This window comes from Phaethon aethereus, assembly GCF_964289735.1.
Source record: "Phaethon aethereus genome assembly, chromosome: 6".
Taxonomy (NCBI): Eukaryota; Metazoa; Chordata; class Aves; order Phaethontiformes; family Phaethontidae; genus Phaethon; species Phaethon aethereus.
The window spans coordinates 41,405,949-41,433,705 of NC_138580.1; the positions used below are offsets into that span (position 1 = coordinate 41,405,949).

At 45.1% G+C, this 27,757-nt stretch overlaps 1 protein-coding gene across 3 annotated transcripts in view; it reads right to left on the reverse strand.

Annotated features, from left to right (window-relative positions):
- AGAP1 (ArfGAP with GTPase domain, ankyrin repeat and PH domain 1) overlaps positions 1–27,757 on the reverse strand; it is a gene marked incomplete at its 3' end in the record, with an annotated part of 386,349 nt that overhangs the window by 136,000 nt on the left and 222,592 nt on the right. For 2 of the 3 annotated variants that reach the window (XM_082001546.1, XM_082001545.1), the window contains exon 10: positions 3,319–3,423. In XM_082001546.1, coding sequence (XP_081857672.1) covers positions 3,319–3,423 — 105 coding nt within the window. Of the gene's footprint in view, positions 1–3,318; positions 3,424–25,706; positions 26,005–27,757 lie in introns of those variants that run through there. The other variant, XM_082001547.1, reaches the window with a different exon arrangement.

Genomic DNA, 27,757 nt, shown 5'->3' on the forward strand with positions numbered 1-27,757 from the left:
AAGGTACTATTTGATTTTCAGTCCCCACCCCAAAACCTTTCATTTTGTAGCCAGTCCTTTCGAGGAGGATGACAGTACTGATTTCTGAAATTCAGCCACATTCTCTATGCTAAAAAACACTGCCTTCATGCCTGAGCTGCCACCAGACCCACCTGACAGACACAACTGATGCACTGCTGGCCAAATCTCAAGCAGTATTTAATACAGTGCTCACTGTCAACCATTAAATATTATCATAGGTTCTTCCAGTGCAGGTTCTGACTCAAACTACAATCTGGAAAGACCAAATTATCTTCTAAATTTACTTTTTCCTGCCACCACTAGAGGCCAGCCCACCTTTTGCTTCAAAGAATTGCGGCTGTGAAACTTTGTACAACCGAAACGACCTGCATACTTTGAGATAAGCCAAATCTAACTAACAGGTCAGATGAGAGCCAGCCTGTTTAGGAATTTAGGAAACTGACTTTAGACGGTTAACAAAAGTTCTCTTCTTCAATGCTATTTAAAGGGAAGGTTGGTAGGAATAAGGTCCTTATTTTTCAAAACAATGTAAGAAATGATCCCAAACAGCAATGCAAGCACAATATTAAAATTTCATCAGTTTCTTTGGCTTGCTGTGAAAAAAGCAACAAGCCGATACAGACGAACAAAAACTAGCAAAATCAAACCAGGAACATATTATCAGAGTCCTGTTTGGGGGAAAACCCATTCACGTGGCAATACCCATGAGGAAATTCCGACTTTCTGCTTTCCCGCCTATAAAGTTTTGTACAAACTGTCCTGGGAGTGCAACTGGCTTCAAGTACCTGGTCCTGCCTCTTCCTCCCACTGCGGTTCACGCAGGACAGAGAAGATGCTACTCACATTTCCAGCCCCAGCACAGAAGAGCACCGGGACTCTATTTAGATAAAAATGTCAAGTCAGATCTGTGCTCTATTTCCATTTGAGGTGGATACTTTTGGCTCATAAGGATACTTTTGAGCACGCTGAAACAAGCAGCACTGCTATAAGGAACTGCAAGGTGCGAAGATTAAGAATATACGGACAGTAACTAACCGACATACAATTGCCTGATGGATGACGAATGCACCGTGGGGTATAATAACTATAGTTAATTGACAATAAATAGTCCATTGACAGTATGGACACATACTGAAGTAGTGCAGTGACTCTTTGAAGGCTAAAGACAACAGAAGTAAGGCATTAAACCAGCATCAGTTAGAACAGAAATCACGTTATCGCAAGACTTTAACACGAAGGAGCAGAACCCTAGGTACTCCTAGAGAGTGGATTCAGTAAAGGTGTCTCAGGAAGCCCCTGAACGGGTACGACATTTTCCCCAGTAGCTTCTTGTCAGCTAGGAGCTGAGTATGGTCCCTCACCACTACCTACCCACATACAGCCAAGGGAAAAGCAGTTCGTTACGAACCTCTCCCACCTACGCAAGGTCTGCGCAAATGGAAATACGGAGCCGTGTACCTTTTTCTTGGGGGTAGGGGGGGCATGGTGGGGGATAGAGGGAAACAATTACAGGCTAGTAATTACTTCTTCTTTAAATGGATTCCCTCTAATCTCCAATGGATTTACCTCTAATCTCAAAGTAATTACCTCTAATCTCAATGGATTCTCACTCTGGGGGAGACTAAGCAGCTCCAGGGAAGCCTACAGAGAAGTAGCACTCTATTGTCTGCAAAAGGCAATGAAAAACTAACATGTGCGCAGCAACTGCCAGGAACAATAGCGCGCTTCTACACAGTGAGGAAGGGACTTGGGCGCGGACAACGGCAGCTTGCCTCCTCCTTGCTTGGTGAGCCAGAGTCGGCCAATACAATCTGAGGGAAACTCATGCGGGAGCTCCATGGGGGCTGCCTCAAAGGCACGCAGTATCCATGCTTCCCTTCTGTAAGTGATACCAATACACAATTCATGTATTTTGGGACTTCTTCACAGCAGAATCTCCTAAATCTAAAGGCACTAAGAGTGGCCAAAGAGGACAGATAGACTTGTACATTGTCACAAAAAGGAACAGTGAAAACCTTGCTTCAGAACACAAGGGCTGAGGGACAAGATTTCTGATGGAAAGCGGTAATGCCTTGAAGCTAGCTGTCATCTAACTTACTAAATAACTTTTAAGACACATGGAAGTAACATCAGAAACTACAGCAAAGCATTATGGCAGGTTCTGAGACTATGAAATCTTGTGTCAGGCCAGAGAAAGTGATAATATTCAGCAGACAGGGAACAGCGAGTTGGTGCAAGCACAGCATCAGTGTGGCTGTGCTCCTCAGACATCACCCATCTAAAGCAGAAGTTTCCTGCCAGATCCACATGCACGTCTGTAAGCCCCAGAGTGTATGTACAGAAATGCATCTGATTTTTTACTCCTTATTAAAAAATTGCCCAGGAGCTCAAAATGGCACCAGTAGCTTTAGAAGCAACTGGCCCTAAAATGTTACAACTGGCCCCCCTCTGATTTTTGTATAATGACAAAATATAAGACCAGATACAATTCCAAAGATCTTGGTGAAGGGCACACCATTTTTTTTTTTTTTTTTTTTTTTTTTAATTTTACTGTCGCCTGTACTACAGAGCAAGCAAAGGAGCTGGGAATCCCCTGGGAGTTTCAAGATCTGGAGTCCCCTCAGTGGCTCTATCATGGAACGAGTGCTGACAAATCTCACCTCTCCTCCTGCTGGTATGGCTGGGAAGGATAGGGTGGGCTAGTTCTGAGTCAAATCACTGTGCTCCTTCCATCCCCAAAACTATACCTAGGGACTGCGCTGCACACACTGAGGGGGTATGTGGAGGATCCTTGGGCAGAGACAGCGACAGATGCCTTAACATGAAAAAGTTTTATGGCCCCTATTTTAATAGCTATGCTATTTTTCAAAAGGCTGCTCAAATTTACTTCTGAATAAACCATAAACACTGCACACTGACAAATACCAGAAACTTTCCTCACTCTTTACTAAGTCTAGGTCACTTTTTATTCTAAAATGCTCTTTTGATTTTGAATCCTGGCATTGACAACAAGTCCATAAAAGCATCAGCACAAAACAAAGGCTTAAACTGTTTCAGCTGCCCCTTGCAATGCAAGGGAACCCCTGTTCCAAGGGATTCGAAGGAACTTGGCTGGACTCATAGAATTACAGCAGGGAATTTAATCTCAAATTATGTCTTTTTGAAAGGGGAATGACGAGAGAGAAAGAAGCTTCTCCACCAGAAAGGGCTCAGCAAAAACACGTCAGGATGAACTCGCTAACACTGCTTTATCAGGGCCTGACGATGCTGAACATACAGAGAGCACAGTGTACTTACATGTAAACTAGGATGGTAGGTCAGCACACCGTTATCGCACAACGTCACATACTTCTTCTTCCACTCTTTATTCAATGACTTGCCACTTCGCTTTAGCAGCATGCCCTGTTAGACGAAAAAAAGATTAAACACTCTTTTGCCAACACACAACAATTTAAGACAGAAAAAGACAGATATAATTGCCAACAACATTTTTAGATATGCTTTCTCCTGCAAGTTACTTGTTTTCCCCTGCTTCTCCCATGATGCACGTGCTCTCCATCAGCAGCTCCAGTGCTTGCAATTTAGGAGGAAAAGCTCTACGTGTGGCTTTCATAAAGCAATTTATGTAAACAGAAAAGACTGTATCAGCACTGGCTTTGCCCGGCAGGTAGAGAAAGCCCTTTCGCACTGAATTCCATGCCTCAGGAAAGCATCTTTTCATGTGACACCGGGTAAGGTTACCCACAGGCGCTCCTAGTTGATAAAGACACCACGCTCGTTGCATTTCCTAGCCCTCCAAAATAAACAATGAGCGCCAGGGTGAATGAGGATCCTGCTGTGTGGCTTGTGCTCCCTTCAGCATGTTCCTGGGGATTCCTTGTTGTCCAGGCTCAGCCTCTCCACAAGCAGGGAAAAGCACACATTTGTGCACACATTTTCAGCAAGGTGATACCGTGATGGAAATCCTCCTAGCTATTCATCAGCAAGAGAGACACCAATTCCGGGCAAGACCAGCAAAATGGAAACAGGGTAAATACAACTTTTTCCCAATAAATTCTGGATAGTGTAGTGCAAGAGTTGTGATCAGAGAAGAAAGCAGGTGGGCAAGGTGACTCACCTTTCCACAAATCATATTCCACCTAAACACATCAACGATGAATGCTAACAACAGTTGAGATAAAAAGCCATCATCCTGGTTAAATGGACAAGGACTACTACCCCACATCAACCTCTTCTCATCTTAAAAACAGAAAGTCTCTTAGAAAAGCAAAATATACCCTGCCATAGCATGCTGAAGGTGGTAAATCAAGCCGTGTTTTATCAACTCAGAATCACAGATTCATTAAGGTTGGAAAAGACCTTTAAGATCATCAAGTCCAACCATCAACCCAACACCACCATGCCCGCTAAACCATATCCTGAAGCGCCACATCCACATGTTTTTTGAATACTTCCAGTGATGGTGACTCCACCACCTCCCTGGGCAGCTGGTCCAAAGTTTGACCACTTTTTCAGTAAAGAAATTTTTCCTAATATCCAGTCTAAACCTCCGCTGGCACAACTTGAGGCCATTTCCTCTCGTACTATTGCTGGTTACTTGGCAGAAGAGACCAACACCCACCTCACCACAACCCCCTTTTTTCAGGTAGTTGTAGAAAGCGATGAGGTCTCCCCTCAGCCTCCTCTTCTCCAGACTGAACACCCTCAGTTCCCTCAGCCGCTCCTCGCAAAACGTATTCTCTAGACCCCTTACCAGCTTCGTTGCCCTTCTCTGGACACAGTTCAGCAACTCAATGTCTGTGAGGGGCCCAAAACCGAACACAGGCTTCGAGGTGTGGCCTCACCAGTGCCCAGTACAGGGGCACAATCACTTCCCTACTCCTGCTGGCCACACTATTCCTGATACAGGCCAGGACGCTGTTGGCCTTCTTGGCCACCTGGGCACACTGCCGGCTCATGTTCAGCCGGCTGTCAACCAGCACCCCCAGGTCCCTTTCCGCTGGGCAGCTCTCCAGCCACTCCTCCCCAAGCCTGTAGCATTGTACGGGGTTGTTGTGGCCAAAGTGCAGGACCCTGCACTTGGCCTTATTAAACCTCATACAGTTAACCTCAGCCCATCGATCCAGCCTGTCCAGATCCCTCTGCAGAGCCCTCCTGCCCTCCAGCAGATCAACACTTCCACCCAACTTGGTGTCGTCTGCAAACTTACTGAGGGAGCACTTGATTCCCTCGTCCAGATCATCGATAAAGATATTGAACAAGACCGGCCCCAGAACTGAGCCCTGGGGAACACCGCTTGTGACCGGCCGCCAGCCGGATTTAACGCCATTCACCACAACTCTCTGAGCTTGGCCGTCCAGCCAGTTCTTTACTCAGCAAAGAGTAAACAGCCACAAGCTGCAAGTTTCTCCAGGAAAATGTTGTGGGAGACCTTGTCAAAGGCTTTACTAAAGTCCAGGCAGACAACACCCACAGCCTTCCCCACATCCACTAGGCGGGTCACCTGGTCATAGAGGGAGATCAGGTTGGTCAAGCAGGACCTGCCTTTCATGAACCCATGCTGGCTAGGCCTGATCCCTTGGTTGTCCTGCACAAGCCCTGTGAGCACCCTCAAGACAAACCGCTCCACGATCTTCCCCGGTATGGAGGTCAGGATGACAAGCCTGTAGTTCCTGGGATCCTCCTTCCAGCCTTTCTTGTACATTGGCAAGCCTCCAGTTGCCTAGGACCTCCCCTGTTAACCAGCACTGCTGATAAATAATGGAGAGTGGCTTAGCAAGCTCCTCCGCCAGCTCTCTCAGTACTCTTGGGTGGAACCCATCAGGTCCCATAGACTTGTGGGTATCCAGGTGGCTTAGCAGGTCCTTAACTGTTTCCTCCTGGATTATGGGCAGGTTATTGTGCTCTCCATCCCCGTCTTCCAGCTCAGGGGGCTGAATACCCTGTGGATACCTGGACTGGCTATTAAAGACTGAGGCAAAGAAGGCATTAAGTACCTCAGCCTTGTCCTCATCCTTGGTGACAATGTTCCCCCCCCATATCCAGAAAGGGATGGAGATTCTCCTTGACTCTCTTTTTGTTGTTAATATACTTGTAAAAACATCTTTTGTTATCCTTTACAACCGTGTCCAGATTGAGCTCTAGTTGTGCTTTTGCCTTTCTAATTTTGTCTCTGCATGACCTAATGAGATCCCTGTACTCTTCTTCAGTTGCCTGCCTCTTCTTCCAAAGGTGGTAAAACTTTCCTTTTTTCCCTGAGTCCCAGCAAAAGCTCCCTGTTCAGCCAGGCCAGTCGCCTTCCCCACCAGCTCGTCTTACGGCACATGGGGACTGCCTGCTCCTGCACCTTTAAGATTCCCTTCTAGAAGAATGTCCAGCCTTCCAAAACCCTTTTGTCTTTCAGGACTGTCTCCCAAGGGACTCTCTCAACCAGTGACCTGAACAGGCCAAAGTCTGCCCTCCGGAAGTCCATGGTAGCAGTTTTGCTGACCCCCGTCGTAACCTCACCAAGAATCAAGAATTCTATCATGTTGTGGTTGCTAAGCCCAAGATGGCCTCCAACCACCACATCTCCCACCAGTCCTTCTCTGTTTGTAAGCAGCAGGTCCAGCAAGGCACCTCCCCTGGTGGGCTTACTCACCAGCTGTATCACTAGGAGGTTTCCTCCAGGAACCTCCTAGACTGTTTCCTCTCTGCTTTATTATACTTCCAGCAGATGTCTGGTAAATTGAAGTCCCCTACAAGAACAAGGGCTAGCGATTGTGAGACTTCTGCCAGCCACTTGCAGTGTGCTTCACCTGCCTCTTCAGCCTGGTTGGGTGGTCTATAACAGACTCCCAGCAAGATATCTGCCTTGTTTGCTTCTCCCCTAATCCTTATCCGCAAGCACTTGAGTGGGTCTTCACAATCATTGATTTCCATACAATCAAAACACTCCCTAACATACAGAGCCACCCCACTGCCTCTCCTTCCATGCCTATCCCTTCTGAAAAGCTTATAGCCATCCACTGCAGCACTCCAGTCATGAGAGTCACCCCACCATCATGGCTGTCCCACCGCACAACGGCTTCCAGCTCCTCCTGTTTGCTGCCCATGCTGCGTGTATTGGTACAGATGCACTCGAGCTGGGCTATCGATTTCACCCCCAACCCCGGCACGCCACTCCTAGGCTCATCTCTCGTGAGCCTGGTTTTATCCCCTTCCCACTTCAAACCTAGTTTAAAGCCCTCTCAACGAGGCCCGCCAACTCGTAACCTAGAATCCTTTTCCCCCTTGGAGACAGCTGCACTCCATCTGCTGCCAGGAGGTCCGGTGCCGTGTAAACCGCCCCATGGTCAAAAACCCCAAAATTCTGCCGACGGCACCAGCCCCTGAGCCGTGTGTTAACCAGGTGTGCTTTCCTGTGTCTTTCAGCGTTCCCCCCCGCCACTGAACGGACTGATGAAAACACTAGCTGTTGTTTCTGCTCCATCGATCAGCCGCCCCAGCGCTCTGAAGTCCCTTTTAACCACTTTTGGGCTTCTTAGCACAACCCTGTCGCTGCCAACCTGCATGACCAACAGCGGGCAGTAATCAGTGGGCTGAACCAGACCAGGGAGTTTCCCGGTGACATCTCTCACCCGGGCCCCAGGGAGGCAGCAGCCTTCCCCCTGGCTTGGGTCCAGTCAGCATATTGGGACCTCTGTTCCCCTCAGAAGGGAGTCACCTGTGACAATTACCCTCCCTTTTCTCTTAGCAGAGGAAGTCTTGATGCGTGGGGCTGGCTGACTCGCCCCAGGCAACCCCCTGGACGGACTTTCATCAAGGTCCTCACGTGCCCAGCCCAAGTCCCAGAGCCCCACGCCTGTTGTGTGAGGGCAGCCGGGACGGTGAGGGAGGCCGGGAGGGGATTCGCCTGCCGCCCCGAGCAGGGACGTGTTTCCACTCCCCCCTCAGGCCCTCTCCTTCGGCCGGGCAGCAGGAGGGCAGGGGATCCCCTGCTGCCTGTGGAGCCTCCACCGGCAGCCTCTGCCCCAGGGACGGCCGGGTGTGGCTCCCCCGATCCTTCTCCCTCTCACGCTCCCTGATACCCCTCAGCCTCTCCGCCGCCTCCGCCCCAGGCCGAGCAGGTCGCTCACCCGGCCGCACCGCACACGGGCGTTGTCTCCGCCGCCCTCGGGCACGAGCGACAGGCTCAGGCCCTGCCCGCAGCCGGACACCGGGACAGCCGCGCGCTTGAGCGGGGGCTCGGTCTGGGCCGCCACGTTCCTTCTGGCCGCGGCCCTCGGAGACCACGGCGGGGCCCCCGGCGCGCGGGCGACGGCCGCCCCTCGAGAGCGCCGCTACTACCGGGGAGCTGGGGGGGCTACTACGCCCCGCCCACACGCCCTGCTGACACGCCACGTGTTGTTTTCCCGCCCTGCTCGCGCGCCCAGGGGCCGCTCTGGCACCTGAGGGGCTTCGGCCGCCGCCGCTCCTGTTCCCGCCCGCGCGGAGCCAGCGCCGCCGCGCGCCAGGAGCTCGCGCTGCCGGCCCGGGGGCGGGGCTGAGGCCGCCTCTCCGCCTGCGCGGGCTTGTCGCCTCAGGGAGGGGCCCCCGGCGCGACCCCAGGAACTTTTAATTTCCAAAACCGAGTCAGAAGGCGATTCGTAACCAAGTCACACAGCACTTCGGCCACCGACGGTCCTGCTGAAAGGTCCCGGTGGAGACACTGCGTACACCACCGACCACAAGGACTCGCTAGTTCCCCAGACCACGTTCAGATACAAGCGGACACTGGCAGTCCCGTCATGAAACCGCAAGCAGGTACCACACCAAGACAAACTTCCGTTCTCTAATCCCCACAAAAATGAGTTTCTTCCATCCTCCTTTTCCCCGGAACTTAAAAAAAATGGGAAAACAGAACATCGACAGATGTGCTACCAAGCCTGGTGCCTCCGTCTCCTCTGGAGCTGCTTTGGTTAAAGTGGGTTAAATCCTCGAACGCAAGTTAGTTACCCATTTTCCCCTTAAACCCGCAGCTTTACAAAGCGACGTCGCTGCGGACCCCAAAGCCGGAGGGGACGAGGGGTGGTACCAGAAGTCCTCCAGAGCTAGGCCCGGGTTTTTTCCTCCCTCTATTCCAGAGGCTGTACCTTTTGGCCGAGGCCCCTCACCACAATCCAATTCAATTCAATTCAATTACTTTTGAATAAAACTTTGGACGGTCCAAGCAAATCCGCGGATGGGACCGTGAAGAAAAGCGCGTCTCGGATGACCGCGTTACGCAGCGGTACAAACTCCCAACTTTCTGACCGTCTGGGGGTCAGATTTCTCCTTTTTGTCTGCTGTTCCTTGCTGAACAAACTCAAAAGCTCAAACTTTTGTAAGAGAAAACGGGGTTTCTGAAACGCTTTCCCACAAAAGCTTCTGTGAGCGTGGAGTCGCACATCCCAATTACCGTCTTCCGGCGGTCCGAGACGTTGTTTTCTTCTATTAAAGAAAATGAAAGCTTATTTCTGCCTTTGACTTGTATGTTTGTCTATAGTAGGTGATCTGTTGCTTCACCTTTCCAATCTTTCGTACCTCACCTGCAGCATGTTCGCTCGTGTTTAGGGGGACCCAATTCTAGTTACCGCTCTGCTGTGGGGATCAAAAATTACCGTTTCCCTGCACTGGTTTGTTCTTCAGACCTTTTAATGGGGAAAAAGCTGTAAGGATCACAATAGTGATTCCCCCCTCCCGCCCCTTGCCCATTTTTGAAGTTTTGAAGAAAGTAAAATATATATATTTCACACCTTTTTAACTGTCCCTTTGCTATACAGAAAACGTGTCATTACTTACGTAATTTTCAATTTGTGCCAATTATAAGCTCAATAAATAGTAAAAACCTACTACTGTAATGATTTTTACTAGAGGTAGGAATTATGAAATTCTATTTTTGGATTTTAACAAAATGATCAAAATAGGTTTTCATCTTGCTTTTGAAGTGGAATTCCATGCTTTCATGTTAAAAAAACCCTCAGCATTAAATACATACCATCTACCTATTTGTGCCTAACCAACAAACCACACTTCCCAAACCATTTTCTTTAGCCATTGCCTTGGCAAAAGGAATAGATTTTCGTATTATTTGAGAATTAAATTATCTTCCAATACCTGCAGAGGAAGCCGCTCTGAATATAAGGAGCGAACTTAAAGTGCTGTGAAGCAGAGAAGTCCATATAAACAACACTTTTTTCCCCCAAGGCCAGAGACTACCACTTCGTTTGTGGTAACTATATAGAACGGTCTGGAGAAATGCTCTTTGATACTATCAGAGTTTAGATCAGTCATAAATGCACTTTAACATTAACTAAAAGTAAAAAAAAAAAAAAAAATTAAAAAAAAAAAAGAAAAAGCCCTTCACTTCAGTCACATCATGTCTACATTTCAGTCACATCAGGTACTCTGCCTAGGAAACGACACACATGGATGGGTTCCCACTGACCTTGGTACCCCCGAGGCAATTTAGAGGTAGCCCGGGCACCTCTCCGGTCATGGCCAAACAGGCCCCCACATACACACAGCACCTGGGCAAAATCGCTTTATTCTCCAAGGTGGGCAGTAAGGGACCAAGTAGATCAACTTCTACTTCAAAATACTGATTCTCCCTCCCCCCCCCCCCCGAAATAATCTCTGCCTCAAATTATTATTAATTGGATAACATGACTTCTCCTAATTTATATGAGGAATGAGTTCCATCTGCAACTTTAGCCCTGCAGTTGGGTGTAGCTGAGCCAAAGCCTCCAGATTCAACACTAAGAATTTCACACCTCCCATTTCCTCACAAACCGAGAAGTTGTTCGCACTTCAAATTACATTTTTTTACCACCTTCCCTCCAAAACTGCAATTCTGCCTCTAACGGAGGAACGCTTCTCCCACCAGACTGCGCTGGCTTGTACTTTTAATGAGCCACAGGAAAAAAGGCTCGAACCGGAGCGCACGGACTTCGCTTCTCAAGTTTTGCTCGAGGAACTGCGTCACTGTACAAAGCAAACAGAGGACGCGTCCGTACGTACTGCGAGCTCTTTATTAGTAATGTGTATGCTACGTCTAGTCCCAGGAGGTCATTGCAAGCCAAAAGCAATGTTAAGTGTACAAGCTTTAAATAACTTACAAAGTTAATGTAATGAATGTAAGTGTTATGTGAAATCCATCACTCAGTGGCTTGCCGTAGCCTCAAGCTGTGATAAAACACCACTCATAAATTTATATTAAAACTCTGTTCAATAGCAATTATTTACCAACAAAGATTTATTGATTGCATTTGCTGTTAGAGACTGGGGCCCTAACCGAGTCAATCAGCTTACGTTGTCGAGCTTCAGGGCACCAGGAGAAGTTACAGACTGCCATCAGGCTCCGCGTCCCGATCATTACTGGGAGAGCAGGAGCAGCTAATGAAAAGCCGCCAGTGGAGGATTGATTGGACTTAAGGTAAAAAAAAAAAAAAAAAAAAAAAAACACCACCACCGACACCGGGCCAGCGACCGCTACGCATAATATACGCAGTTCATCTGAATAAGCAGTAATTGGCTAAATCTCGCCGGTCCAGATGCCGTCCCGTGAGCTACAAACCTTGCTCGCTTAAACAACAAACCAAGGCAAATGGTGGTGAAACATTTACGAATTTGTTTTAGGGAAAGATTTCAGGTTTTAAGCAGCAAATTATCAGCATTTTAAAAAGGGACCTCTTGAAGTTGCTCAGTACAGCAGTGAAGATGCTGGTGGGTGAACCGCCCTAATTTTTCAGGCAGGCTGGACAGACGGTAGCAGAATAGACTTAGTTTCCCACAAATAAATGTCATCAAAAGGCACACGCTGATCGTCAAAAGATGGCCACAGCCACTGCTTGGCCCGCAGAATTAATACCCTGTGTGGATCAACATACTTCGCATGCCCTCTTGTGCTCCACTTTAGTTTTCCCACTCCCCCATGTATTTTGGATTTTCACAAACAGGGTAATACCAGGGATCACAGCTTAACTGACTGCACCTTTTTTCACATTTGCTCCAGCTGTTGCACTTGACTTGAGTTTTTTCGGTGAGTTTTTTTTGTTTCTTTGTTTGTTTTAATAGGATTTGGTACACTTGATTTTTCTTGGCATGCCAAGTACAAATGCTAGAACCCTCAAAGTCAGCAGAGCCACGACCTTCTGGAAAAGGAAATACGGTACTTCAGTTTGTGAGTCTTTTTAAGAAGCTTACGCCACTGCCGTGGCTGAGGTACTGGCATCATGCAAGCTTCTTTTCCTTCCCCTCCCCAATTTTTAGCCAACCCCATACTGTTACGCTGATGCTGTTTTGACAGAATGAAATATGTAATCTCGCACTTAATCATTAACAGCATAAATTCTTAATTTTCTACTCAGCTCTTTAGTTCTCATAACTATGATTAGCAGCTAGCAGTGCTATGAATCTTCTACAGCTCTATCATTTGCATCCTGTCCACAAATGAAAAAGTCATGCTCGCCAGAAACATCCTCCCTCAAGTAACTGCAAAGGCAAGGATTCATAGTCAGGATCACAAACTAACTGTCACGTATGAATTCTGGTCAGTAAAACGCCTACTTCCTTTAAATCTCTTAACATGGTGAACAAATGCTGGTAAATCCTCCAGGTTTGCGTGACTGGCCAACTCTAGGTGTCTGGCCAGCAGCACTGGGACTAGCCTAGCTTGTCCTAGTAACAAACAAAGAGTTTAATTCTTAATTGATATTTTTTGCTTCCAGAAATATTTAACCGTAATAGGTTTCTAGTCTTAAAGTCCGTTCTTCCAGCATATGGCAGGCACCAGCTCAAACTATTTCACTTACAAACAATACTTCCATGCTATAGGAAGCTTATGGTAGTCGCTGCTCTCTCTTCAACAATTAATTTGAGCAGACACCCGAGTATGCAACTAATCCTCTAGGGAAGAAACTGCTGAAGATGCCCAAAGTATTTGGAATCCTTCCATGCAAAAGTAACTTGTTTACTTATCTCCCAATTTTAAGCCCCTTCCCTGCCCCCTCCCGGAGTTTAAGGGAATGCTGCTTGGTATTTTGGTCAATTAGCTATGAAGCTGTTTAAGTTTTTACAGTTGGAAACCTGTAGTAAAGAACTCAGAGTAACAGGGCACAATCGGGCACTAACTGAACCACAAAACAAAGGCTGCAAGGAAGTGGAGTGCCTCTAAAGAGATGTGAAAACAGGAGACCTCAAGTGTTCTCAAACTTCAGTATCTAAGAACAACATTGCAAAAACCCCTGAAAGACCCCAGATATTCTTACTGAAGCCAGACACACAGGAAAAATCCCACACGCCTTCCTCAAAAACTGGCACTACAGCAGTAGCAGGGTTTTGCTATGGATTCGAAGATGCTTGCCCACTACTGAAGAAACTATTCAAATTTATGTGATATTTTCTCAGCTTTACGAGAAAATGAAATCAGAACATTGAACCCAATTCTCTTCTAACATTCCCTAAACACAAGGCAGTAACTCGGCACAGCGGGTAATTACACCGTGAACAGTTACCTAATGCTGAGGCTGCTCAGCCTCTATTTCCACCTGGAGACAAAGAGAAGAGAGGCTCCAAGATCTGACTGGGAGGAAAAGATAATAGCTTTGCTAAATCTTGAAGGACAATCAACCTACGACCCATTATTTTCCAAGTTCTCTGCACACAAGCTACTGAAAAAAAAAATTAGAACGATTTACTAAAAAAAAAAACCCCAATGCTGATTAAGCAAGTCTTACAGTTCACTGTAGCACTGGCAATGAAGATGGCCACCTCCAGTGAAGAATGGCTAGTGAATTCCTGCAAGGAACCTCAGCACTGAAGACATGGTAAGTGGGAAGAAGAAACTTAGGGCTCACCGTTATTGCATTTTTATTTTTAATGACTACTCCAACAATTCAGCCTCCAGATTTTGACCTTACCTGCCAACTGTGGGTAATGCACAAGTTCCTCTAATATGCGGCAAATAATTTTAAGGGAAGTTTTCACAACTCCCCAGCTTGCAGCTGCAGGTTTTTTCCAAAGGTAGGCTACGTATTTCCAGCATGGCACAGACAAGGATTTCTCGGGATGCCGCTGAGCACTAGGAACCTACTAACCTTACTTATAAGCGCAACGTGGTTGAGAAGAGACAACTGCACTGTAATTTGGGGAGTAGAGAACAGGAAGCCATCACCTGGAACATCACTTTCACCCACCTAACGAGCAACTAGAGGCAAAAAGGTGATCACCCAAGAGCAGTCACCCTGGTGTCCGAAGAAGAATTTGAATGGAAAACCAAAGACTCAGCCCTGCTGCAGCATGCGGGATGGAGCAATAAAGACGCTGCTCTGGCAGAGCACTGCAAGTCCAAAGCCGCACCCATCCGCACAACGGCCAGGACGACACTCCAGAGCCCCAAACAGGCACGTCAAGACAATGCGATACAGGTAATTAAAAGGTGGAGACGCTTAGCCAAGTAGGCGACTTCAGGAGTACTCCTTCAACTGACAGCTTTGTGAAAGGGGCACTCTTTCGCCAGCCCTACTTTAGGATTATTTCTAAAATTGGACTTTATAAAATCAGTAGCACATTGCATACTCTACAGTCATCCGTACGCCCTTCCTACAGAGCTGAATATTCAAGTGTGTTACAAAACGCAATTCCGTATTTAAAGGAGTAGCACATCTCTCCCTCTAACCCCCGTTTACCACCCTGAACGAGGCACAGCACCTAGCAAGTCACAGTATTTTTCCGCCTCGCAGTAGTTTCTGCCTCTGTCGCCTTCCGAGGTTTGTTCCACTTACTCTGGACTGTTAGAAAAAAACAGTAAAATAATCACAGCCCTTAATAATCTCAAGTAGTTGGTTTATTAACCCCTTGGCACTGGCAGTTGTGGTTTCCCTGACACCACTGTCAGCCCTAATTCGAGATGCACTGCGATGCAAATCGTTATCCCAGTGTCGGAGAAACCAGACGGCTGATGCCAAGGGGTCTAAGTCGGCAGTAGAGGAGCCGGCAGCGATCGGCTGCGTTTGAACTCTTACCTCTCGCGGCGGCTCCGGCATCACGCGCCGCGCGCTAACTACGCTGGCCGCAGATGAAGTCAGCATCCACGCCAAGCAGCTTGGTGGAGCACTGCTAGTCTAGACTACAATTAAAAGGAAAAAAGAACGCTGGGAAACTGTATTCGGTGCAAGCAAACGTGACGGCATGGCGCGGTTTATTTGGAAACGGCTCTAAGAGCGGAAACGTTCGTGGTGGTAGGAACGGCTGCGGGGTCAGGCATGAAAAAGAAGTGAAAAACCGTTTATTTTCCTTAAGAAACAAACTGAATTGTTGTGCAGACGTTCCTACTTCCAGGTAGCTGGCGCGGCTCTCGCTACAGTAGCGCTCCGTTCCCTGAGCCCTGAAATTCTCTTTTTCGTATTTCATATGAAGTAGGGATTTGGGGGAGGAGGGGGGTTCACGGGAGAAGAGCCATGAAAAGCTTGAAGCCCAATTTTAACTTTCTATCCTGATACTATAGTGTTTCCATAGAAACATCAGGAAGACCACTTAAGAGCAGCTTTTTTTTTTTTTTTGTAGCCATGTTTGGCACCATACCCCTCCCCTGGACAACCTATTATTTCACAAATGGATGCTTTTTGCAGCTTGTTCTGTGCAGGCTCCGATGAAGGGGGGAAAGAAAAAGAATACTGGATCTTTAACCAGTTCCCTTGTGGCCCCCTCCCTTTTTTGTTGGTAATATTTCTGTCATTCTGCCAGGGTATATGGTACAAAGGGTTACACTTTAATTGAGCTGTCAGCATCTCCAACAATCCTATAAAACTCCGATTATGCACGGCGGGGTTAGTGACACACTTGTTATTGTGGATGCCCTATTTGCTAAACCCGAGCCCCCCCCTCACAGGTCACATAACCCATGCGACCTTCCTGTCATTAGCCGCGTCTATTCCTACCTCACTGCTGTGAAAATCACACAAGCGAAGGCTTCAAAGCCCTTGCCAGGACTGAATTCGACCAGGAGCTAATCACCCACAAATCCAGCTCAAATGGCAATAATTGGCTAAACTGCTCACCTCTCCAGAGCTCAGCAGTAATTTGGGATAATAAAGAAAAGAATTATTCAGCTAACTGCCCTGAAATGTATGCTTTGTGACCGACACACTTCACATTTTAATAATGATGGACACAAAATCCAATTTAATACAGCATCTACTGAATAACAAAACCAAGAACGCTGGCGGGGAAAAAAAAAAGTGTGTGGTTTTTTTTAAAAAAAAAAAACCCTGTGTTTCATATTACTGTGCAGAAAGGTTCACGCTTTATGTTGTGAAATTTTGGAACCAAAAAGGTCTTCGTGAACAACCCTCAGAAACTCTGCGCTATAATGGGATTTAATTTTTTTTATCAAAAAGAATGTCCTGCATTAAAAAAACAATAGTAATTTCACTGAACAGTTATACCTCTGGTCCTTAAACCCTTGTAGGGATAAGAAAAGAAATATCTTTTTTTCCCTTCTGCAGTACAAGGGTACTTTCTTCGTTATCCTAGTTAACAGTATTTCTGAATTGCCTCATTTTTCTTTACTTTTACACCTTGTCTTCTGGTCACAGGATCATCACCATCAATGACCCCACTACATATGCTTGCTGGATAGGTCGCGACGCTCCCCGAACTGCTCTGCGATGGGACCAGCCTGAACTGGTTCAATGCACTGAACTGGTTCAACACTGCCAAGATGCTCCACCACTCTTCCTTCCACCCACCCCATCCTTCTTCCTCAAATCTCTCCTAAGACCAAGAAAAAAAAAAGACCACCATAAATATGTGTGTGTATACACACACACGTACAGAAACAATAATTCCACGCCCTGACTTGTCCTGCGTTTATATACCTGAGATGTCCAACTCACTCTGAGGAACAGGAATGAAGATGACCATCCTTGAGAGATGCCCAATATTCACGTACTTTGGGCAACCAGTAGCCTCGCATTGTTATGGCAGAAAGAAGAATAAGGAACCTAATGAGATAACGTTCCTTAACCCAACTCACCTTACCTGCCAAGGGAAATTGTACACGTTGAATTAGCATCTTCCAGACATAGAGCTGCTTCAGAGTTACTGAAACGTTACAGAATGACCCCGTAACTCTAAAACTCAGCGAGTGAAATGTCTCGCCACACCAGGCATGTCTTCTTGCTGGCCTAGTACCAAGTGGCGTACAGATGGATTTTCAGGGAAGATGCATAAATGTCCCTGCATGTCAACTGCCAAAAAGATCCAAAATCAAGAGGCAGTAATTGCGCTTAGTTTGGAGAGGGATCGCAAGTGCTATGGCTGTCTCAAGAAATTAGTTTAGAAATGCTTTATACCTCATTTATTTAAGGCATTCACATACCTGCAGTTTTATAAGTCAACAAAAGGTGAGTCAGAAAGAGCAGTCACACAAGCAGGTATGTTAACGGGCTAAAAGAGGTTACCCATTAAAATGGTTGAGTCAAACATGACATAACTGGGTTTAAGATCTTATTTCCTAAAGATCAAAAAATCATGTTTCATGTTCTTAAAAAGAGCTGCAGAAAATGGGAAAATCCATTTAGTCATAACCGTATTTCTTGTATTACCTGATCGCTGCAACCAGGATCGCTTTGGAAAGGATATTTTAATATAGTTGTAACATAAGTATACACTTTGTTTTCCTTAGCATAGACTCTCTGGTACGGTTTTTTATGTTTTGTGAAGAGAGGAAAAAATGTAGACACTACGCTAACTCCAAGTCGAGATGGCGTCCGAGCTGGTTACACAGAGGCCACCATGCTGTTCCAAGAGGACCTGGGGAAGAGCAAAGCCACCATCTTGTGACACCCGAGATGAAATATATACTACGAAGACCACAGCCCATTCTGCACGCAACGAACTGCCAGCTATAGCCTGCATTCAAGGGAACACGCCTTGAAGCACTCGTGCTCTCAATTTCATCTTAAAACAAGAAGGAAATACTTAGATAAGTGCAGAACATACCCAGACACAAACAGGCAACTGTATAGAGGCAGCTACGACCACATCCCTTAGCTGTTTGCTCAACATCTGAGTTGACTTTGTGCTAAACAAACTGTTTATAAAACAATGAAGATTTATCTACTAGGGGCAGCAGAGACACATCTTTTTAAACAATCCTTTTCAGAACATACACAGCTGTCTTCTTGCTATCAAATGACTTCCGATTGTGCTGATGAATCAATCTGTACTTCATAATATGATAACAAAATCATTCTGGCTTCAGCTTGAAAAATATACAAACGTGGAGCTGTTCACCCAAAAACCTTCCAGCACTGGTCGAGGGCCAGGACTTGGGTTGCACTGTGGGGTCCTTTGAGAGAGGAAGTGCATTTTTCTGGGTATAAAATTTCCCTGAAAAAAAAAACCCAACACACAACACCTTAGATGACTTCTGCTGATCAACAGATCTTCAGGAGAAGACAGGAACCCAGCGTCTGTGGGTTTTCGCTTTTCGTCGAAGACCAACTCAACGGCTCGTGGAGAAAAAAGGAACTTCTCCAGTTCCCAGAAGCAACCCCCAGCACCAGCATGGTCAGCGGAGGTGGGCACCTCTCTTTAGCACAAACTTGGTAATCAATGTTTCTGAAGCCTCCCCATTGCCTGCTCTACACTATCTGTTTGATGACTCTTCTGTATCAAATCCATCTCCACACACACAATATCTCCCCGAGCCCCCGTGAAAACTTCTCCAAGGCCACTTCCAGGGATTTAAGGGTACAATTCAAAGACAGCTTTCAAATACAGGTTTATTACGCTGTGTTCTTAAATTGTTACTATAAAAAGGCAAAGCTACTTCTACCATTAACAGCAGTAATCAATTTTTACTATGATAGGTGTTAGAGAAATTACAGTTAACAAAATACAAGAGACATTGCCAGTGTCAGTCATTTGAAAGAACTTTTCTGAGAAATTATAGGTCAATGCTTTTGACAAGGTTATTATTAGGATTCCTGAAGTAATAACCTGAGACAACCCCAAAATTATTTAACAAGCCTCAAAACAGTATTTCTGAGAAAAAAAGGCTAGTTTTGTCTGGGCCTGCTTTGCCTAATATACAGCATACGCTCCTCCTCTCCCCCACTTCCCAAGCTTAGCATTAATCAGTGCAATTTCAAAATAAAGGATTCTGCATATTGTGTCAGCAACTTAAAAATTGTAATATTGTTTTAATGTTAAAATCACTCCAGATACAATACTTCCTATGTAGTATATTTTATGGCTCATTTGCTTCAACAGATATTAAACTTCAGTCAACAATTAACTACTGACACCTTTTTTTTTTATTATTTTTTAAACCAAGAAGATTTAGCAGAAAAGCTAAAGCTCAACTTGGATTTATTAGACGGATGCTAATTCAATGTCACCAGTTTATTTTCTTACTATAAAGTATCCATTCGTAAGAACGATAGGATCACTTAATCTACGTTTCAGCTGAATTGAAATTCAGATTTGAGCCACGCAGCACATATTTTAGTCAAAAAATTGCTCTAAGTGCATCAGTTTAAAAGACCATTTAAACCGTTAATTGTTTTTCACTTACCATGTAAGATCATTCCCAAACATAACCATTTAAGTGAACGTTGAAATGGTGTTTCGTACACAGCACTCGCTCTATTTATACTGATAGGAAAATGGTGCATCAGAAGATAACGGCATTTGGAGCCATTTGCCGGTTTTTGTCTTCGTAACAGCAAAAATGAGGTGTCTACGGAAGGCTTTGTCCTACCTCGCTGCCCACTCAGAAGCGTGTTACGGCGCACTCGGGATGTAGCCCCAACCCATCGCACGGATGTAAACCCAAGCCGTATCTTGCATTTCACAAGGCATTTCTGTCTATCAGAAGCCTCAAGAGCAGCAGATGATACATTTTTGGATCACCGGCTCATACCCAAACCATCTCGGAACACATTATGTGACGCGAGCTAGGGTGGTCTGTCCCATAGGCCCAGGGGATTACAATTAACACAAGATGCTGTAACGAAGGTGGCAGCGACTAAATTCTCTTGGAAACGTCCACCTCTAGAAATAGCTGGTATATAAGGCGGCGGCGAAGTGTGATGCTCCAGAAAGAGCATCCCGTTACTAAAAGCACACGGCTAGACCACGGTCCGCTCTCGGCATTTCTGGCAGCACGTCCACGAAATGTTTCTGGTAGCATCAGATTTTTCCACGGGAAGCCTTAAAGTTAGGGTCAACTCTTACACGTGCAATCTGTAATACAGAATATGGATTGCTTTGACATACCTCAGGTAACTTAACGCACTGGTCACTCAGCATTTTAATGTTTTTAAGAGCATGCAGTAGCGACGGCAGGTACAGGAAAGGCTGTTATGGATAACTACGTATTTCTTCGAATGAAGACTTCTGTCTGAAGGAGTCAATCTAGGACTTTCTAAAGCAGAAAACCAAAAGATGTTTCCAGAAACAAAAGATACTCGCTCCGCCCAAAGGCCACGTAAAGTTACATATTTTCCTTGTAAGAGAAGTCTTTCACATATGTTGATCACTCAATTTTAAGCTTATATGCAACACCATTAATATTTTAGTAGAACAGGTAACAGGAGACTACCATACAAGTGAGCTGCTCTCTTCCAGAGGCTATTACTGTTTTATGAGCGAGTATCTGAGTACCCGCTAGCTTGCTGGCGACACAGAAGAACGCTACGTTCACAAAAGGTAATTTATAAAGATCGGTTATGGGTTTCTCTGTGCAGTTACTTGGCGGTAGACTCGGCATGTTGTAACACGTTGGAGACAATCTCCCTCAAAAAAATAGAATTCATTATTTAGTTAAGTAATCAGCCACGGACAAGATGAAAGACCAATTTTTAACCACCGTTTCCAACTTTTTATGGATAAAGAACATGTTTGTAAAGACCTAAAAAAAAAAACCAACAAAGTACCCAGAGTGCAGCTAATGGGATTTGACGCTGGCTTTAATTTTAATGAAGAAAGTTGCCAGTAGCAACAAAACTGTCAGCAGCAGCCAAGCACCATTAATAAAGACCCAGACAACATTAGTGACACGGCAACAGTACAAAAGGTTCCCCCCGGTTCATGCTGTGCTAAATTGGCTGCCCAATTTTTCTTAAGTGTCCATACTATTTAGAAGACAATTTATTAATTTTTGTCATCCATTGTCAGTTGACAGGCGATCATTTTGCATCCCAAATTTGAGATGAAAACTAATTGAAAAGACTGGCAGTATTTATGAGGGGTATTATTTGTCAATTATGGCTGATGATGATACTTGGTACTACCAACTTTAACACCCCATGCTCGAGTGTGTCAGTCAGACTTCTTTTTCTGTCATTTCCATGTTAGTTCTACAAAAGTGACAAAAAGCAATGATCAAATCAATTTAAAAAACTCGTTAAGGAAGAGAGGCCCATCAATCCCCGCTCTGAAATCACCAGAGTGGGGAAAAAAGCACGGGTGTCACCCAGGAAATAACAGCTTTCTCGTAAAGACACCATCCAGGACAAAAACAAAAAGCAAACATTACTCTTTGTTTCCTATAAACAGAACAGATTTGCAAATATGTCCTCATTTAAATTATTCCTGCAACTTTATCCAGGCTGCCTACTGCAGGGACCGAAGGTTTTGCTAGCTTACCACTGCCCTTAAACGGCTTCTTCGCAGGTCTAAATGCCTCGGAGGCACTGAAATTCCTAACTGCAAAGTGGCAAATCTTAAGTCCAGTCATTCAACTTTCCTCTTATCGCATCCAGTTTGTTATTTAAAAAAAAAAAAAAGTTAAAAAAGGCTTTCACCATTTGAAAGCTTCCATCGCCATCCTTAGCATCTCTCGGGAGAACACCCTGTAAAACAGTACCATAATTTGAGCGTTTACAAAGCAAACCAAAGCGGTACGGACCTCATGGTGTATCCCAGAGATTTAAAAACGGACAGTTAACACCCTGGAAGAGCAGAAATCTGACCGCCACAGGCAATAAGGTATCATAACCCTTCCAGGGCAACGGGATCGCTTGCACGCTGAACTGCCTGTAACGTCCTGGTACTGGCTACTACCAGTATCAGTGCTGGCTTACCTCAACAAGATGCTTATTTGCGATGATGACTCTTGCCCAGTCTTTCAGAAGCATTCTCCTACCTTCCGAACTCCCAGACGCCTAAACCAACGGTGATACTGTTATCAGCGATTAGCAAGAGAGAACCCAGGAAAATCCCGGCTTTAAAAACAGCGGAGAAAATGAGGTTCCACCACCCATCTCTAGGCCTCCATTTCTGTGTTTTCAACGCCAAGTTGTTCGTCGGAATCACCAGAGTATTTTGAGGCTTCACTTAAGCGCATCACCCCGGCGCTCTTGGGACGTGATGTCACGCGAGACACCGACGCACAGCAGACGCGGGGACCGGGGAGGCACAGGGGACCAGACCACGGCTAACCACAGCTTCAGCTTTGCGGCAAGCGTGTGGTCAAGGGCCGCAGGATGAGACAACTTCGGGTAGTGCTGTCATGAAAGATTTAGCTGGTATTTCCCACGAATCCAGCAAAACAATGAAGTTATGACGCTGTTGTCCACAGAACCAAGATTTTTGTGAGTTTATTCAAAGGCCATGGTCATGGTTGAGTCGATACGAGTGAGGTACCTCTCGGCTGCAGTCCACTGCTTTCAGCATCCCCCATGATCTGCCCGTAGATGTTACTCTCTTCTAAGCTTTGAAGGGCTACAAAATCTCAGTTATCCCCTTCCTCCGCACTGCTCTATTTAGTATAAGGAGATCTCAGTATCGATTTAAAACATGGACAGATGTTCTTTAACATGTCCTACAATTTACCCTACTTGTTTCTGAAGATTTGAACATTTGAAGATGACAGCTAAAACTTCATTTAAACTTCATTTTAGCAACAAAGCATATAATTTTCCTTTACCTACAGCAACTAAAAAGCTTGAAATTGAGTTTATCTACTATACACACCGTTTTCTCTGACACTGTAATAAATGGGATTAGAGAAGAAAATCTGTCTTGCACAAAAGAAAAAAAACTTCAAACAATACTACATTAATATGTAATTTATTATTAGTTACATATGTTTTATTAGCTTAACTTTTTTTTTTTTTGCAATACACTGTTGCCAACAAAATACCCAGTGAGAATGACACAAGAAGAATATTCCACTACCATAAAACTAACCATGTAAACACTAATTCAACCCTGACTGAATCAATGCTATTAAACCACACCCATTTTCTGGAAGACACTGTCAGCTTTGCTTTAAAAAAATAATTGTTCACGGATAATATTTTCCAACACCTTACATTTCAGACTCGAATTTCAAGCAAAAGCTTTTTCCCTGCCCTGTTCCCTAGAATTAAGATTCAACGCGCACTTTGTTATCCTTCTGCAGGAGATAGCATAATACCAGGTTGATATGCATTTGAAGTACAAATTCTTAACCTGGAAAAAATTCTGGCGCAGTTCTTACATTTACAGAGGTGATTATTATCTTCTCTTCTCCCACTATATTCACGCTTGGTCCCTCTCACATATAAAACAAAACCGATTGCCTCTTCGGGGGGACGAGAAGGCTGTTTGCTCCCTTCGATTCACTTTGCAGGATTCAAAACCAGCTGTTCTGACCCACAGCCAGGAGCTGCACGTAGGAAAATCCACGCGCGCTACGAGAAGCTCCCCAAGCCGCATTAAATGAGGGCTGAAAGACTGTCGGTCACCAGCAGGAAGATTAGTGGATGCCAATACAGGTTTTCACTTTCTCCATCACCAAATTAGTGAAACAGGGCTGGAGAGTTTGGTCAAGGTACGTGGATATCCCACTGGCAACTGTTCCTATATGTCACATACAGTCTAAGAGCTGAATATGTACATTTTTTTCAGGTTTTGTCTTCCTCCCCCCCCCCCTTTTTTTTTTTAATTCATGTACAGAAACTATCGTGCGTTCAGGCTTCCTTGCGCACTTGTGTTTTTCTCCCATCTATGCATTCCTGAAAAGCACCGCAGGCTGCCTCCATGAAGCCCTTCAGAATGGCAGGAACACTGCCATCAGAGATGAGCAGAACCTGCAACGCAGGACTCTGCTGCTGAGAACAGAGGACCTCTGCGTACTAGGCCGTTATTTCTTTTCACTCATCTTGAAAGAGATCCTCCAGCAATGTATTTTCTTCCTATTTTAGCTGACCTAAGAGAAGCTAAATCCGCTGAAATCCAAACATGTACATCACTAGTGTTCCAGAAGCGTCAACGTCAGCAATGTCTAAAACGTGACTTTGTTCACCAGATTACCTAAGCATCACCTATGTTGATGGATTCAGAACAATGCATGTCGGAAAGACTTCTGGAGGTCATCCAATCCACCTCTCTGCTCAGAGCTGGGCCAACATGGATCAGGTTTAGGGCCTTGTTCAGTTGGCTTTTGAGGAGTCATCTCCAAGTCATCCTTGGAGCCATCTCCAAGGATGGAGATTTCACAGCCCCTTTAGGTATCTGCTCAATATTTCAACACCCTCTTGGTGAGGAGGGGAGGAGGGGAAGTTTCTGCGTCTCTAATTGAAATCTCCCCTGTCCCAACCCATGCCAAAACGTAAGTCACAGAATTACTTCCTTTACTCCGCCGTTTGACCAATCAGTTGCAAGTGAGAGACACGGAAATTTGCTTTCCTGTGCTTGGACAAAGCACACATCTTACATAACTGAAGAGCTTCACAAACCACAGGCAGCACCGCGCAGCAGCTGCAGGGTTGCAAGACCCACTAGGACATTTGCTAGGCTATTATTCCAAAACGGAACAGGTTTGTTCTGCCATCGGTAATATCTTTTATGCACTTAGACTGTCATCTTAAATGGAGGTTAACTAATATATTACTGATTTAACTTTCAGTAAGATCCTAGAAAGGCGTATGCGTGCCCAGGGAAGCTTCTGCTGCTTGAGACCAGAAAGAACTGAAGTCAAACTAAAAACGCACATCGCTGCTGAAACGACGAGGAAAAAAGGAAAGCTTCACCAGTCTACTTGGAAATTAAGGAGACCACAGAAGAACAATGCTTTATGTATTTTCAAAAAGAATCAAGCCTTTCTTGCGTCAAGAGACTTAGCTACGTTTTCTAGTGCTGCCACTCAGATTAAGGAGAAACGGTGCTCACCCGACGCCTGAAGTCAATATTGTAAGACACAGGAGTCTTCATCTCCAATTCAAAGACGCCAGATGAAGAGAAAACCCACAGACTTGTTTCTGAACATTTTTCTCCTCCAGCAGGTAAACCTCTCCAAAAAAAACCCAGCTCAATGCCACAAGCCTACCGTAAACACAGCAAGAAAGCTCCTTTACTCCGACGCATCCGTAAAACGACGGTGCTTTGATAAAGGATAAACTTGACGTCCGAATCCCCTTAATCCAGCTCAACGGGCAGAAACATTAGACACCTTTTAGAATCTTGATGCTTTTACGATACGGGTCTAAAGTTTGTACTCCTACTGCAAGCAAACTAGTTCAACCCACAGTATAAGGGAGATAAGGTCACGAAAAGAAACAGTACAAAATCTAATTTATTTTCTCTGTATTGTTGCGGTGAATTGCACAGCAGAAGAAATTAAGGGCTCTTTGTAAGCATCCTAACTTTCTGGAGAAATGCACCATTTCTTTTACTAAATCTACCTTTTTAACCTCTTTGTTGCGAAGTGTCAGCGGCGTATCAGCGCCGGGGAGAGTGACTAACACACAGAAGCCGCTCCGCGAGCTATCGGGAGTCCAATCTGGAGTTCACCTACACGTTAACTCCTACCGCTAATTCATCATCCCAGCGCCCGACAGCTAGGCTGATTGTGAGCCTTACAGGACAATAAGGGTCTCGGCTGACCACCAAAACTCGGCCCAAGGGAGGAGGAGTTGATGGGCACGGACCTGGAGAAGGCCTAAGATAAGTGCTGGCTGTCAGTGCAAGGACAAAGAAGGGCAGGCCCTGGGGAGAGAAAGGAGATAAAAAAAAAAAAAATCTCGACAACTGCTTTATCTGATGAGGGTTATGGCTAATTAATTATAAACTCAATTACCTAACCCTTACTTCAGCAGTCTCTATTCATTAAGAGATAAAACCTGACTGCTGCTAACTTTCGCTCGCTCACACGCACGCACAGCAAGCTGACTTCGGATTTGCACACGTTAGCGCACAATTTCTTAGAAAAGATCTCCAAAACCCTTCGTACCTGTCGACTTTGTGCTCGCAGGATGGAAGATTTCTCCTTTTTTCCCTGCACTACCACCCAAAGCACCCTCTGTTGCGCAATGGGAGGGCCAGGCCTCCATGCCGTGCGGTGGCATTTAAAAGCAAAAAGCAGACATTAAACAACAGGCATTACGGACATCAAAGCCCCCTTTTCACAGCCAAGCTTCTGCCTCCGCAGGCTTCTGATCTAGCTCGCATTTTAAATTGAGCTTTTAATTTTGGGTGCTAAAAGTTTGGCAGTGTAGCTCGCCGGTATCAACTAAACATTATTCCGCCAAAGTTCGAAAGTAGCCAGCAAAAATGAATTGCATGAAGGCATGAACTCTAAAAACCCTAAGCCAAGCTAACGCTTGCTAATAATCCAAATGGAATTTTGCATGTAACGTATGAAAAATGTCTGTTTTATCGCTCTTCAGATTTCCCCCGCGTTCCCGTGGCGCTTGGCCTCTCCTCCAGCTTAAGTTCTTGCCCCCTTGCGTCGCGCTCGACACGAGCTCAAACAGCCTTGCAGAATCAATCCTGGCCATTAAAAGAAGGCTCCTCTTAATCTCCTTCCAAAGACTGCAGACCCGCCTCGCTCTCACCTTTTGAATACATGGGTATTCTCAAATCCCCGTTTCACTCTGGTTGCCCTCTGCTCTAGCTCTTCCATTTCTACAAGATAATGTTTTTTACATTTTTTTTTTTTATATGGGAGTTTCACGTGTATATGTGTGTGTATATTTGTATCTATCCATACCTACATAGATATGAAACAAGAAGGTGATGGCACTTACATGATATTTCACGTCATTTCAGAACTTCCGCAACGAAGAATTTCTTCTGATATGTAGAATGAAGGAACCCAGCTTTGTGTCTGTTTCTACACTAAGTCCTATTTCAAATGCCTCTGAAACATATTTATGATATGACATTTTGGTTCGTTCAAGACGTATGGTCTTTTTAGGTCAATTTTTCATCCTTTGTATACACCAAAATAAAATAATGAGATGAGCCGATACACATTATGCAAACTCTTCACTGCAAAGACATGATTATATGACAGTATTTAAAGATAATATTTTTGTCTTGGTTATTATGGTCTTGGTCATTACCTATTAAAAAGGATTTATTTTACCAATACTTATGTTTTTGGACTTGAATGATGTAGTCCAATGGTTCATTTCACTCCCATGACCCTCACAAGTGGCAATGTTTTTCTGAAACTCATTCCTGCATCTGGTTCCCTTCCTCGCTTGTCCTGCTGACACCCGACTGAGACCGTCGGTATATACTAGCTTGCTCAGTTCAATCTTTGGACACTTTCCTAAGAAGATACAATCTATTGTTACACAAACTCAAGACATGTAATCTTCCACTCCACAATTCAAAAACTTGAATTCAAATTCTGTCTCTAATGTCCGTATCACGTGGACAAATTCAACTAAAACTAAAGGCTGTCTGTCTGCTTTGATAGAGCCTTTGAAAAATTCGGAACAAAGATTCTTGA